This window comes from Barbatula barbatula (genome assembly GCF_947034865.1).
Source record: "Barbatula barbatula genome assembly, chromosome: 9".
NCBI classification, from domain to species: domain Eukaryota; kingdom Metazoa; phylum Chordata; class Actinopteri; order Cypriniformes; family Nemacheilidae; genus Barbatula; species Barbatula barbatula.
This window is the reverse complement of record NC_136772.1, coordinates 232,458-248,334: the sequence shown is the minus strand read 5'-3', so window position 1 is coordinate 248,334 and position 15,877 is coordinate 232,458. Positions and strand designations below refer to the sequence as shown.

General features: G+C 43.6%; 1 protein-coding gene across 1 annotated transcript; it reads left to right on the top strand.

Annotated features, from left to right (window-relative positions):
* Positions 1 to 4,376: 4,376 nt before the first annotated feature.
* Positions 4,377 to 15,219, top strand: edar (ectodysplasin A receptor). Its single transcript, XM_079464144.1, has 11 exons — positions 4,377 to 4,449; positions 5,613 to 5,735; positions 9,799 to 9,980; positions 10,305 to 10,390; positions 11,815 to 11,898; positions 12,047 to 12,172; positions 12,306 to 12,383; positions 12,542 to 12,614; positions 13,302 to 13,473; positions 13,601 to 13,661; positions 13,896 to 15,219. The coding sequence occupies exons 1-11, from the start codon at positions 4,399 to 4,401 to the stop codon at positions 14,237 to 14,239; spliced, it is 1,380 nt and encodes a 459-aa protein (XP_079320270.1). The 5' UTR covers positions 4,377 to 4,398; the 3' UTR covers positions 14,240 to 15,219.
* Positions 15,220 to 15,877: the final 658 nt, after the last annotated feature.

Sequence of the window (15,877 nt, the reverse complement as noted above, 5' to 3'; positions counted from 1 at the left end):
ACAATATGACTCTTTCTCTTCTGTCACACACACACACCAGAGAAGAAGAAGAGAAAGTCATTCTTAATGTGACGCACTGTTGTGATCGTTTAGCAGACACTTTTAATAATAGTTATTATAATAAGTGAGTGACATTTAATTATTTACAAGAATCTCTTTTAAAAAGTGCTCGTTTATCATCTAAAGCAATATTTGAAACATTTGAAATATTCTGTGTGAATGTCAAACGCCATGTTTACTTCAGCTGAGGTTTGTTTCAGATACGTCCCCCATTTAAACATGTCAACTGATATTGACACAGATCATCGAGGAAATGAGTTTGAATAATGAAACCGGATGATGTCTCATTAGAGAACAGTGTGTCTGTGTCGAGCTGTCTTCAGTTTCAGATCTGTGTCTGTAAGTCAGGACACAAGTCACGGGTGAAAAGTTGATTTCAATGTTTAGAAGCTCCTGTTAAACACCTGAAGCTACAGAACGAGGTGAAATAACTAATGTGTTTGTGTCAAATTATTACTATATTAAATACATTAAAAATGTGTTTGACCCCCTTTCTCCTTCAGAACTGCCTCAATTCTACGTTGCATTGATTCAACAAGGTGCTGAAAGCATTCTTTAGAAATGTTGGCCCAGATCGATAGGATAGGATCTTGCAGTTGATGGAGATTTGTGGGATGCACATCCAGGGCACGAAGCTCCCGTTCCACCACATCCCAAAGATGCTCTATTGGGTTGAGATGTGGGGGCCATTTTAGTACAGTGAACTCATTGTCATGTTCAAGAAACCAATTTGAAATGATTCGAGCTTTGTGACATGGTGCATTATCCTTCTGGAAGTAGCCATCAGAGGATGGGTACATGGTGGTCATAAAGGGATGGACATGGTCAGAAACAATGCTCAGGTTAAACGATGCCCAATTGGCACTAAGGGGCCTAAAGTGTGCCAAGAAAACCCCAGCATTTTCGCCCACAGGACTGCCGCATACTGGATCATTCTTTGTAAACCCTAGAAATGGTTGTGCGTGAAAACCCCAGTAATTGAGCAGATTGTGAAATACTCAGACCGGCCCGTCTGGGACAAACAACCATGCCACGCTCAAAAATGCTTAAAACACTTTTCTTCACTGTTCCCATTCTAACATTCAGTTTGGAGTTCAGGAGATTGTCTTCACCAGGAACACACCCCTAAATGCATTGAAGCAACTGCCATGTGATTGGTTGATTAGATAATTGCATTAATGAGCAATTGAACAGGTGTTCCTAATAATCCTTTAGGTGAGTGTATATAATAATGAAATATATATACAATCCCAGGGATTGACCCCATGACCTTTGTGTTGCTACAGTAGCGCCATGATCTACAGGAAAGCTAAAGATATGAAACATCATAAAACACCATCTTTGCCTTCCTGTAAACACACTTACTAAAGTGAGATGCGTTCGTGCATGTGTGTGTGTTCAAATGAACTTTACAGATGTGTTCAAGTGTGTATCTTTGTAATACCCAGAGCCCTCATACAGCGACTATCATAGGGGTGTTTTACACACACACAAGAGCTGTTCTCATATCAGATGCATGATGATGCAGATCACAGATCAAATGTTGTGTTACTGTTAATATGCTGTACAACAGTGTTATATTAGTATAACAAGACAATCTGTAGGTCGTGACCCCTCGTACACATCACAAATAAAATTATTCGACAACCGTACAGACGCCGTCACACATAACAAGACTTCACTATGTTCTGACGAATCCTATGTCATACATATTATTAGTGTAACCTCATTTTTTTTATCTGTAGCAGGCACAAATTTCTCACCCGTGCTCCTGCTTTGGAAATGCGTTCCCGGCCCTAATATTGACTTAATCTGTATGCGTGTCCATCTGAAGTGAATAAGCAATAATGCTAACAAGCGTCTGATATTTTGGTTTTAAATCATGCATGCATGAGAAGTGCATGACTAAAGAGTCGAGAGATCAAGCGTGTGACCTGAGTGATGTTAAAAGAGTATCAAGAGTGTTATGTTATTAAAACTACTCGCACAAACAAACAGATGGACAAGAACAAATATAGGAAAAAATAGTTAACCTTAGTTCTCTTTAGGGCTACACCATTATGACATTGTTTTGTGAAATTGTGATCATTGAAGAGAGCTCTCTTCAGTCAGTCACATGGGCTCTCTATAGTCGCTCGCTTCACATTCTAATCTCTTCTCCTGACCTACAAGACCACCCCAGATCTTCACTCGCTGATGCAGACTTATGTACACGCCAGATCCATACGCTCTGCATAAGAAAGACATCCTGTAGTCCCAAAACATCTCTCTCACGTAGCTTCTCTGGATCGGTTCCACATTAGTGTAATGATCTGCCCGCTGCTACAAGATCTGAACATTCACCTGCTTCCATTGTTGACCTCATTTGTAAGTCGCTTTGGATAAAAGCATCTGATAGATAATTAAATAATATTCATATTTTAAAGATATATATATATATAATTTTTTTTTTTTGAAATACTTTATTACTGTTGTCTCCACTGTATGTTTTTACACAGTTGTCAAAACTCATCAGAACTAACACTCGTATCTAAATAAAGGAAATATGTCGTGACTAAAAAATCCCAAACGAATAAAAGAAACTGTTATCTGTTGGGTGTGAGAAGAGCAGAATATGTGTAACATGTTTTTAATAATGTTTCCATTGTGATCACACAACTCATAATATACTGTATATAATATATAGCCAATAGCTTTGCAAATGCTTGAGAACAATTCATACACTTTTGAATAATGATTTATGATACAGTTTGGCCATGGATTTGAGGATCTTTTCTTCTGCGTCCGCTGTAGATAGAATATGTTTTTTGTTGACTCTATCATGGTAAATCACACAACCCTTATGTTTTAATGTTGTGTGCGTTCAGAGAGAGAGAGAGAGAGAGAGAGGGATGGATTGTGAGTATGTGATTGTGATGAAAGGTTTGGCGGCGTGTGATAAAGATGGTGTGTAGGGCCCTGAAGGTAAATGTGGTTGTGTGCTGGTGATGATGATATTATTCTGTGTGTTTTGAGTCATTGATGTCGAGCGACCCCTTGAGCTGTGAAGCTTTGAAAAGACATGCGCTGCTTTGAACTAAACACAGATGATGGAGAACTTTTGATGTTTTTTACACATGGATGCTGAACTTCTGCATTTTCATAAGTGTTGTTTTTATAAGCAAGTTTGCAGAAGTTTTCTCATTTGTTTCCGGTGTAAGTGATGCTGGTTGATAAACTGAATGTGAACGCAGATGTTTGGAGATTTTCTTTGCTTGTTTGTGTTGTTTTACTCTCTTCCTCATGCAGTCCTGTTATTCACTGGCCAGGTGTTATTCTGTCTTTATTAGTTCACTCACATCCAAAATAAAGGTATACGTGTACATATTTAGGAAATATGAACATGTATTTATAGTTATCCATTACTATATATATATATATATATATATATCCATTTTCATTAGTTTTATGTATGTGTATGTGCTTAAAAATAGAAAATGAATATGCACAGGACACAAACAACACAAACGTTTATTCTGAATGTGATGTATGGTTTGACTCCCCTAGTCTTTCTTAATCCAATTTCAAATAAATCTGACTGTAAACGCAGCGATATTTAAATGCATTTGCTGAGTTAAATAAAGAAAATGATTTCCTTCTGTTCTGGTCTAATGACATGTTGTGACATTTAGGAAATGTATTGTAGAGCTACGATTGTTCATCCTGACATCTGTTATTCTGTTAAAATGTTATGTTTTATACTCATTCTCCTCAGGGTTGTTAAAATTGTATGTTTTATTTTCCAGTGTTATTCATTTACATACAGAAGGTTTAATATACCTTGAATTAACACATTTGGTTTGTAGAACAATTTTTTTGGTTTGAGCATTGATCATTTTTAGGAAGTAAATCTGTTATTGTATTTTCATATTTAAACTTTTATTCAAAATAACCATGATAATATTGTATTGTGTATTCTGCAGGTAGCTTCATTATTCTTGAGCTGTAAAGTCATTTAAATATTAAAATATCATTTATCTTTGTAAACCCATAAAGACTTCATGAGCAGGTGTGTGAACGGTGATGTGTGGTTTGTTTTTCACTTCTTGTGCTCATTAACACGGTTAGAGAGAGAGACTGACAGTCAATATTATGAGAGGTCAAAGGTCAAGCAGTTTCACGCACGCATGCACACATTCACTCGCCGGCTTTGACACATGTGTGCAGACACACCGTCTAGAAATGTGTTGCTGTAAGGTATAAAGCGCTGCATGACATGCAGACACACGCGTACTCGCTCGCTCGCACTGAGACATGTCTATCTCTCTTCACAGACCTCTTCATCTGGAAGACACAAACATGAGGCCGAATGCAGAACAAACACAAGTGTGCGTTGTGTGTCTTTTGCTGGTAAGTCTCACAGTATATTTCTGTAAGGTCATGAATTCACATGTAATGATAAATGCAGAGAATAAACAGCTGCCTGAAAATAAATCCAGAATAAAACTACATAAGCCAACAGGATGAAGATCGTCTTTATATGTGTGTCTATCTGTCTCCGCTTCACCCGCCTTCATGTTTGAAAGACACAATCTATCTGGCTCATTTCCCAGAAGGTCATTTCTCAGCGCAGTCCCTTAATGATAGGCTTTTAATTCCCTTTCCAAACAGCCAAGAGACATTAAAGACATGTTAGCTGCGACCAAGATGAGATAACCTTAATCCCACATTTACCCAGATTACATTCAATTCAGCCTTTGTTAAAACGTCACTCAAATCTGAGTCCAAAACTAAAGTTAAGAGATGCGCTGTCCACTCAGACAATGACAAATACAGAAATATGTCATCATGTCTACAGGTACTGTCAACTTCTTTCTTTCAAATGGAATTTTACGATGAGAAGAAATGAATGGATTGATTAATTTTCACCAACCATCATCAAACCTCATGAACAGGATCGTGGGATATATTGATCTATAGACAGACATTTTCCCAGAGATAGCAGAAGAGACAACTGAACCTACCCAAACACAAATCAAATACAGAACTCGCATTCTTCATACGGTCTGTTTATTGGCTAAAGTAAGAGAACGTCAAGCTGTTTGTTATTTGTGTATCTTGGCTTTGTCACCCGCAGAGTTTATAAACACACAAACAAACACACACACACATATGCAGAAACACATATGTGTGCACAAACACACACATGCACACAGAGACAAACACACACACGCACATTCACACAAACAGAAGCACGCAGATAAACAGAGAGAGATAAAATAGAGTTAGAGCTTCATAACAACCAGAGAAACAAATGAATGAAGTCGTGTGAGATTCATTATAACAGTTAAACACTGCCAGTGAGGGAGGCGGGTCATCAGAGTTGTGGGCGGAGCCAGATGTTCATTGGCTGTAACTGAATGATGTGTTTTGTGGTTAAATGTTTACAGAATCATGTTCATTTGCATTTCATTCTTACACACAACAAACATTCAGTCACACACTCACAGAGAAGTCCATTCACACACACACACACACACACATGCTGAGTGGGTGTTTTTGTGTGTCTACAGGTGTCCAGTGTGTGTGTTGTGAGGGCCGAGTATTCATACTGTGGAGAGAATGACTTTTACAATCACACAAGCAACAGTTGTCGTCCCTGCCCACAGTGTCAACCTGGACAAGAGCCGTACATGGTAAAACACACACACACACACACACACCTGAAAAACTCTATTGAAGAATCTTCACACACCTCATAGTGACCACGTCTGTCAAACACATAAAAGCATCATGAAAGGATTTCTGTCTTTTGTTTCACGGACACAATGAGATTTGACATGAAGGTTTTAGCTGCGCTGTTGTAGGTTAAAGGTTTGTGGACCACCCAGACAGTAACACACACACACACACACACACAGACGTGTTCACTCATCTCCTCCAGCAGTCTGTATGTTGAATATTCATTACAGATAAAACACAGAATACTGCACATGACACAACCAGTGTGTCCACACGTTCTGCAGTCAAAAGCATTTAGTGAAGAATTCATTTCTGTAGTTCGGATGAATCTGATGCCTTTCAGCAGAATGTTGTGATTACAGATAGAAGTGTAAACTGCTTTTGTGTAATAATAAGTTTCAGATAGTTTGAAGCGGCACTGAGAATGAAGCGTGACATTAAAGAAGTCTGCAGATTCTACTTTGGTGAAACCTGTAATTGAAGTGATGTGTGATGTGAATGAAGGTCTTGTAGGTTAACCTGCGCAGGTGAAGCACATGTGAGATGCTTTTCTAGTCACATGAAAGGAAAGTGTAGATCCCAGAGGCAGCGGTTATCATGAAGAGATTATAAATCAAACATCAAAGCTCTTCATGTGAGCCGCAGGACACGCAACAGATCTGACATGTCAAGCTTTTCACTCCAATACAAATCAATCTTTCAGATCCGTTCTTCTTTATATCATTCGGGTCAAAGGTACAGAGAAACACAACGGCAAAACCAAAAGATTTTAATCTGTGAATGAGCTCAATGCATTCAGATGAACACACACTCATGCACTCACACGTACACACACACACACACACACACACGCACTCACACGCACTCACTCGCACGCACACTCACACGCACACACACAATCACACGCACACTTACACGCACACACACACTCACACGCACACTCACACACACACTCACGCACACACTCACGCACGCACACACTCACACGCACGCACACTCACACGCACTCACACACACACTCGCACGCACACTCACACGCACGCACACACTCACACGCACACTCACACACACACTCACGCACACACTCACGCACGCACACACTCACACGCACGCACACTCACACGCACTCACACACACACTCGCACGCACACGTACACACACACGCACTCACACGCACTCACTCGCACGCACACTCACACGCACGCACGCACACACACAATCACACGCACACTCACACGCACACACACACTCACGCACACACTCACGCACGCACACACTCACACGCACGCACACTCACACGCACTCACACACACACTCGCACGCACACTCACACGCACGCACACACTCACGCGCACACTCACACACTCACGCACACACTCACGCACACACACACTCACACGCACGCACACTCACACGCACTCACACACACAATCACACGCACACTCACACACACACTCACGCACACACGCACGCACACACTCACACGCACGCACACTCACACGCACTCACACACACACTCGCACGCACACTCACACGCACACTCACACACACACTCACGCACACACTCACGCACACACACGCACGCACACTCACACGCACTCACACACACACTCACGCACACACTCACACGCACGCACACTCACACGCACTCACACACACACTCGCACGCACGCACGCACGCACACACACACTCACACGCACACACACGCACGCACACACTCACACGCACACACTCACACGCACGCAGTCACACGCATGCACACACACACTCACACGCACGCACGCACACACTCACACACACACTCACACACACACTCACACGCACACACTCACACACACACTCACACACACACACTCACACACACACTCACACGCACGCACTCACACACACACACACACTCACCCGCACACACACGTACGCACACTCACAAACACTCACACACACACTCGCACGCACACACACACACTCACACGTACGGACACTCACTCACACGCACGCACTCACACACACACGCACACACACACTCACACGTACGCACACACACGCAGGCACTCACACGTACGCACACTCGCACTCACACACACACGCACGCACTCACACACACACTCACACACACACATATGCACACTCACAAACACTCACCCACACACTCGCACGCACACACACACACTCACACGTACGGACACTCACTCACACGCACGCACTCACACGCACACACACACTCACACGTACGCACGCACACGCAGGCACTCACACGTACGCACACTCGCACTCACACACACACTCACACGCACGCACACACTCACACACACACTCACACGCACGCACTCACACACACACTCACACGCACACACACGTACGCACACTCACAAACACTCACACACACACTCGCACGCACACACACACACTCACACGTACGGACACTCACACGCACGCACTCACACACACAAGCACACACACACTCACACGTACGCACGCACACGCAGGCACTCACACACGCACACACACACTCACACGTACGCACGCACACACACACACTCACACGTACACACACACACACACACACTCACACGCACTCACACACACACACACGCACTCACACACGCACACACACGTACACACACACACACACACACACACTCACACGCACTCACACACTCGCACGCACACTCGCACGCACGCACACACACAATCACACGCACACGCACACTCACGCACACTCACACGCACGCACACACACGCACTCACACGCACGCACTCACACACACGTACACACACACACACTCACACGCACTCACACACTCGCACGCACACTCGCACGCACGCACACACACAATCACACGCACACTCACACACTCACGCACACTCACACGCACGCACTCACACACACGCACTCACACGCACACACACGTACTCACACTCACAAACACTCACACACTCGCACGCACACACACACTCACACGTACGGACACTCACACGCACGCACTCACACACACGCACTCACACGCACACACACGTACGCACACTCACAAACACTCACACACACACTCGCACGCACACACACACACTCACACGTACGGACACTCACACGCACGCACTCACACACACACACTCACACGCACACACACGTACTCACACTCACAAACACTCACACACTCGCACGCACACACACACTCACACGTACGGACACTCACACACACGCACTCACACTCACACGTACGCACGCACGCACTCACACGTACGCTCACTCGCACTCACACACACACTCACGCACGCACACTCACACGCACGCACTCACACACACGCACTCACACGCACACACACGTACGCACACTCACAAACACTCACACACACACTCGCACGCACACACACACACACGTACGCACATTCACAAACACTCACACACACACTCGCACGCACACACACACACTCACACGTACGGACACTCACACACACGCACTCACACACACACGCACACACACACTCACACGTAAGCACACTCGCACTCACACACACACTCACGCACGCACACTCACACGCACGCACTCACACACACGCACTCACACGCACACACACGTACGCACACTCACAAACACTCACACACACACTCGCACGCACACACACACACTCACACGTACGGACACTCACACGCACGCACTCACACACACACACTCACACGTACGCACGCACACGCAGGCACTCACACGTAAGCACACTCGCACTCACACGTACGCTCACTCGCACTCACACACACACTCACACGCACATTATTGAGTTTATCACAGGATGTAAGGTCATTCTTGAACTTGAGATGTGACATGAATGTGGATGATAATATGAAGCACTAATGTAAAGCAGAAGATGAATGTGGCCGGAGGAAACACTCACTCACTCTTACACAGAGCTGCTGTGACATGATGTGATTGAAACCAACTGCATTTCAAATCAACTGAAACAAAGACACATCAGAGCTGTCACTAGTGTGTTTATGGTGTGTGTGTGTGTTGTTTTTTCAGAACTGTGGTTATGGTGTAAAGGATGACGATTATTCCTGCATCCCGTGTCCTGCGGGGAAATTCTCTAAAGGAAAATATGAGATCTGCCGTCGACACAAAGACTGTGATTCTTTGTACCGAGCCACTGTATTAACAGCCGGGACCCCCGAGAGCGACGCTGAGTGTGGACCCTGTTTACTGGGGTAAAAGAGCAGCACATAAAAACACACGTCCCCCCGTACACCAGCACTTCATAAAGAACACAGCTCCAACACACACTTAAGAGAGGAAGGTCTGCTGGATATAATTCAAGGCCTGGTCACTTTATTGAGTGTTTAATAACGTCTTCAGATGACCTCTCAACTCTCGGCGTTTCACACAAATATACACAGACTGTTTTAATTAGAGCAGAAATCCATGTTTTTAGATTTGATACGTTTAATGCTCTTACGATCGATTGTGATTTTCTCTCCTTATGATTTGTTTTAATCTGTTTACATGTAACTTTCATTATTTGGTATTTGCAGGTATTACATATTGGAGAACCGACCACGTAACATCTACGGCATGGTGTGTCACTCGTGTCAGAACGCTCCGAAGAACGTCAAAGAATGTAAGAACGTCTCGACTCTTCTCATCTCCGTCAGCTTTATGTTTTTCGTTTTGGTCATTTAGGGTAAATGTTTCCATGTTTGTTTTGCTGTGAGCGCTGCAGGAGGCCACACGCACCGCACAACACAACACAGCTCAGAGTTTCTGTCATGAAATGGATGTCAGGTCATGAGTAGAGAGTCATCAGCGGGTGTGTTTGTGGTGGATGAATCTTGGCTGATGTTCAGTGTTTGTTCGATTTTTCAGAACATCAGCGAGCGTCACATGACACTGAACACGGAGTGCAGATAATCATTTTCATCTCAATCGGAAGATTTAAGGACACTTCATCTTCTAAAACCTTTCATCAAAGTCACAGCGGACATCTTGTTTTTACCATAAATAATGACGTCTGCAGTTCGTTTGGCTTTTATTTAGGATAAAATGTCATTGTTTGTCAAACAGACGGGGAATTGATTCAATCCAGCGATTACTAATGGCGAAAGAGCAAAGCAGCTCGTGTTGTGTTAAACGTCATTTAAAAATCGACGATTCATATGCGCAGTGTAAAGGCTGTTTGTCTTCCTGCATTAAAGGGATTTAAAGCAAAGGATTTCGATAAACTGACTGAGCCGTTGTAGTTTTATTGACAAAAGAGTTGTTCTTCCTGTCGTCCATTGTTTGGACAAACGTGTCTCCGTCGCATGTGATCGGTGGATTCAGTGAAGCAGATGTTTTGATCAATGAGGTCTTTCTCTTCTCAGCACGTCTGTACCGGTCGGGTTTTCAAAGCTTCTTTAATTATTTCTTTGCTTTGCGGTGACAGAAATTAAGCAGGTGGGGATTCAAGTTAATTAAGAAAAAACACCGTCAGTTCTTTTGGAGGTCAGGATGTGAAGGTATGTGAAGCGAGACGTGTTGGAACCCGTGACATGAGCTGTAAATGATGCTGGCCTGAAGCGTGGGCTGCGTCTAATAATGAGGAGAATAAAAAGATGATTAACTTGCTCCTGCTTGCATTCACAACTGCCGAAAAACATCCTCCCCTCATCTGCTCTCGTCCCGCGTCCACCGCTTAAACATGACAGGACCTCCCAGATGTTGACATGCTGAACATGTGATTCTAATAAGACTCGCATATCTCTCGCAGCTTTCAATCCTTGATTCCAGTGATCCCGGGATTCACAGAGAAAATTGACCATCAAATGAATTCTGTCTGTACAGCAGCAACTTTTCATCCGATTAATGAAGACTTCTAATGATGGAGGACGTAAAAGCTTCATTTCTGACTCACTTTCAGTGAGCTAACCAGAGAACATTGAAGCGTCTCAGATAAACCCATACATTTGTAAAACACTTTTAAGGCCCAATACTTCATGATCAATGATATAAATGTCACAAGAGACATTTTAAATGTAAATGTGTGACATGTTTGTTGTGTTCCAGGCATGAGATCCAAACCCGTGTCGTCTGGACGCGTTCCCAGCGTGTCATCCAGCAGCACCACCATTCTCCCACACCCAGAGAAAGGCAAGTGCCTGCTGGGAAACCAACCTGACTCTAAACAACTTTATAAACAGCAGTCTGGACTTAAATGAGTGATGTGAACCATGTTAGTGTTGTCTTGACACAGTCCACACATCAGAACTTAAAACATCTCTCTCTCTCTCTCTCCCAGATCCAACAGGGCAAGGTCACCTAGCAACAGCTCTCATTATCGCCATGTCAACCATCTTTATCATGGCCATCGCCATAGTGATGATCATCATGTTTTACATTGTAAAAGCTAAGCCCAGTGGACAAGGTCAGTATGAAACACGAATGTCTCTCATGAATCCCAGAAGCATGTATGAAGAGTTCACCAGTGGGACGCACAAACACATCACTCCCATGATTCCTGCAGACAGTTCAGCACGTGTGTGTGTGTTTTTTCCCAGCATGCTGTTCTGGACAAATCATCAAGACCACAGAAAGTCAAACAAACAAACAGGAGGAGAAGAAGAAAGAGATTCAAGGTGAGCAGACGAGTTTTATTGTGTGAATGAAGATCGCTTTATGAATCCATCACCTCTTGATTGAAGGAAGTGAATTCTGGAAGATTCTGTGTTGTGTTCTGATGAAGACACAGATATATGAGTCTAAACATGAGGACTTCATTGTTGTGTGTTTCCAGAAAGTGGAGTGATATTTGCAGAGAAGGATGAATATGACAAGCTCAAGTCATCACCTCCTAAACCTGCAAAAAGGTGAGACCACACACACACACACACACACACACACACACTGAGAGAGAGACAAACACAAACACACACATACTGAGAGAGAGACACACACACACACACACTGAGAGAGAGACACACACACACACACACACACATACTGAGAGAGAGACACACACACACACACACACACACATACTGAGAGAGAGACAAACACAAACACAAACACACACTGAGAGAGAGACACACACACACACACACATACACATACTGAGAGAGAGAGACACACACACACACACACACACACACTGAGACACACACACACACACACACACTGAGAGAGAGACAAACACAAACACACACACTGAGACACACACACACACACACACACACACACACACACACTGAGACACACACACACACATTGAGAGAGTGTGTGTTTGATTGAGTCTGGAGGGCACACAGTGCGGTGAAGAGACTCGTGCCAGATGATGTGTTCATGTCACCCAATGCCAGAGCAGCTCTGGTGTTGAGTGTCTGAGAAACAATGAAGTCCTGTGAGCGCTCGCTGTCAGCAGATATTCACCTGAGAACAACAGACCAGTCACTGCATGACATGATCATCCTTTATCTGACCAATAGAAACACACTTCACCTTTAACCTCTTGACGTGAACCCATGTTGTGATCAGGCTGCTGATTTGTTCTTTTGCAGTGAAAACGATGCGTCATCAGAGAACGAGCAGCTGTTGAGTCGCAGCATTGACAGCGATGAAGAAGCAGCTCAAGACAAACAGACGGCAGCGGATCTCTGTCTGATGTCACTGGTGCATCTGACCCGGGAGAAGACATGTTCAACAAACAACAACAACAACAGAACCACAGGGGTGAGACATCACGTCACAACACGCATGATATCTGTATGTGTGTGTCTGTGTGTGTTTAAAGCAGATTTAGTCTGAGTCACTGATTTAGTGTCTCTCTGTGTGTGTGTGTGTGTGTGTGCGTTTGCAGATTCACAGCAGAAGGAAGAAAATCTTGGACTTGTACACAAAAGCCTGCAGTGTTGCAGAAGGTGAGGGCTAACTTTACGACATAATGACATCATAAAAATGTGCAGACTGAAATACAAACACTCACAGTACTAATGTACGTATTTAAGCATAATGAGCAATTGCGCCTGCTCATGTCAATAAACACGACCTCTGACCCGCACACACACACACACACACATTAAGAGTGACATGTTTCACATCATTAATGTCAGAACAGAGATGAATCCCGCTGAACATGTTGATTTGATCTGCAGGTCTGAGTCCCACCGAGCTTCCGTTTGACTGTCTGGAGCGCACCAGCCGTATGCTCAGCTCGACATACAGCACAGATAAAGCCGTGGTGAAGACCTGGAGACATCTGGCAGAGAGTTTTGGACTGAAGCGAGATGAGATCGGCGGAATGAGTGATGGGATGCAGCTCTTTGACAGAGTCAGTACGGCAGGTTACAGCATCCCTGACCTGCTGACACGTTTGGTTCAGATCGAGAGACTGGACGTCATCGAGGTTCTCTGCTTTGATATTCTGGGCGGACCCGAGAGCGGCGTCCCTCCGTCCAGCCATCATCCCACTTTATCTTCTCGCTGCGCCAGCGTCTGACGCATTCTGATGTGCGGTGACGTAAAGAAACTCTTTTCTCAGAGCTCCATGTGTTATTCGTTCATCATGACACAGCTTTATCACCGACTGAAGAACACGGCTGAGACAAGAAAAGCTTTTCATCAGAAGTGAGCTGAATCATCCAATGTCTGTCTGAGGAACACAAACTCCATCGTCTCTTTGAGTTCTGAATGTTCTCATCCTGTACATACAGATGATGTGTTGCCGTCTGTGTTCTTCTGTTTGGTTTTTTATAAACATTTAGCTCAGGATTGTCACATGAACTGTTCCTATGACATGTGTGCTAATAGACTTGTCTCCACAGACACAGATCTTTGAGAAAGCGTTTAATAATCTAGATGAGCAGTGACGGAGAGGTGCTGTATAAAGTGCATGTCGAATTGATGGATGTGTTAAAGTGAGTGACGCTGCGTGGGATGGTTCTATCATTACTCAACTGTGTGAGAAGCTGATATTTCTGGGACAATTAAAATGGCAGTCAAAGGTGCCGCAGAACGTTTTGCTTTTCTAAATCATTTTATGTTTAACAGAACAAACAAAAAGATCAAAGATTTGCTGCTGCTGCGGTTGTCAATGTCCAAGAAATGTGAGTTGCTAGTTTATTTCCAAATATCATTCTTGGTGTTGATCAGAACAAAGAAACTTATACAGGTTTGAGAAAGTAAATGGTGACAGAACGTTCATTGATGGGTGGAGTATCCCTTTAACAAGTCTTTGTCATGATCCGTCTGTCTTCTGTCCTTTCACTCGTGACAGATGAACAGGAGCTGGTCTCCACACAACATCTATAACTTTCTTCTATGACTTTAGTGCATCATACTGCCATGTTTACTGTATGAATATATATACATATATCACACACACAGTATAAAGAAACACAAGTGTATATATAACTTATTATTGTACATATGCACCGTGTATAAAAGTATCGATGAAATAAAGTGAAACAATCTCTTGTTATTCTGTTTGTGTACATAAACATTCATGCGTTTGACATCAGACTGATTCTACAATAAATCCTCTGACTGACTGATGATGTAAATCACATGACATCACGTCTCAATCACGGGTCCATCAACATTCACATTTTCCCACCAAAGCCAAAGGCATAAACATTCACACATGCTAAAAGAGTTTAGTTTTCAGTCAGCATTCATACCGTAAGCTGCTGCGCTCTCAGATGATCCATCACTAAAAATCACCGCATGGCATTATGGGATCCGTCAGTAATGCATTTATTCCAACTGGACTTTTCTCCTTCATGCACTCAGAAACAAAGTGATGATGTTTAAATCAGAGCCACAGATGTTCTGCTCTTCACTTCACCAGAAGGAAAATGAAAACCAGACCAGCAAACACTTCTCAAAAGGTCACACATTATTAAAGCTCATCTCAGAGCCCAAACATGATCACAGCTCACTACAACCACACAAACTCTCTTCTGAATGACAAAAGATGTGAAAAACAGACGCATGCGTTTCAATGCACACATTAAATCAAGTTTTCAAAGAAGAACTATAGTATTCTGTCACGAGCTTTACATCCGCTGATGTCTGAACAAAACAAAATGAGAAAATACTCACTCATCTGCTCCTCACCTCACACACAACTGAATCT

Excerpts from the sequence above, each read along its gene's own strand:
- edar (XM_079464144.1), top strand. The coding sequence starts at position 4,399 with ATGAGGCCGAATGCAGAACAAACACAAGTGTGCGTTGTGTGTCTTTTG. Across the intron at positions 12,173-12,305 it reads AGCTAAGCCCAGTGGACAAG|CATGCTGTTCTGGACAAATC; the intron begins GTCAGTATGAAA and ends GTTTTTTCCCAG. Across the intron at positions 13,474-13,600 it reads ACAACAACAGAACCACAGGG|ATTCACAGCAGAAGGAAGAA; the intron begins GTGAGACATCAC and ends GTGCGTTTGCAG.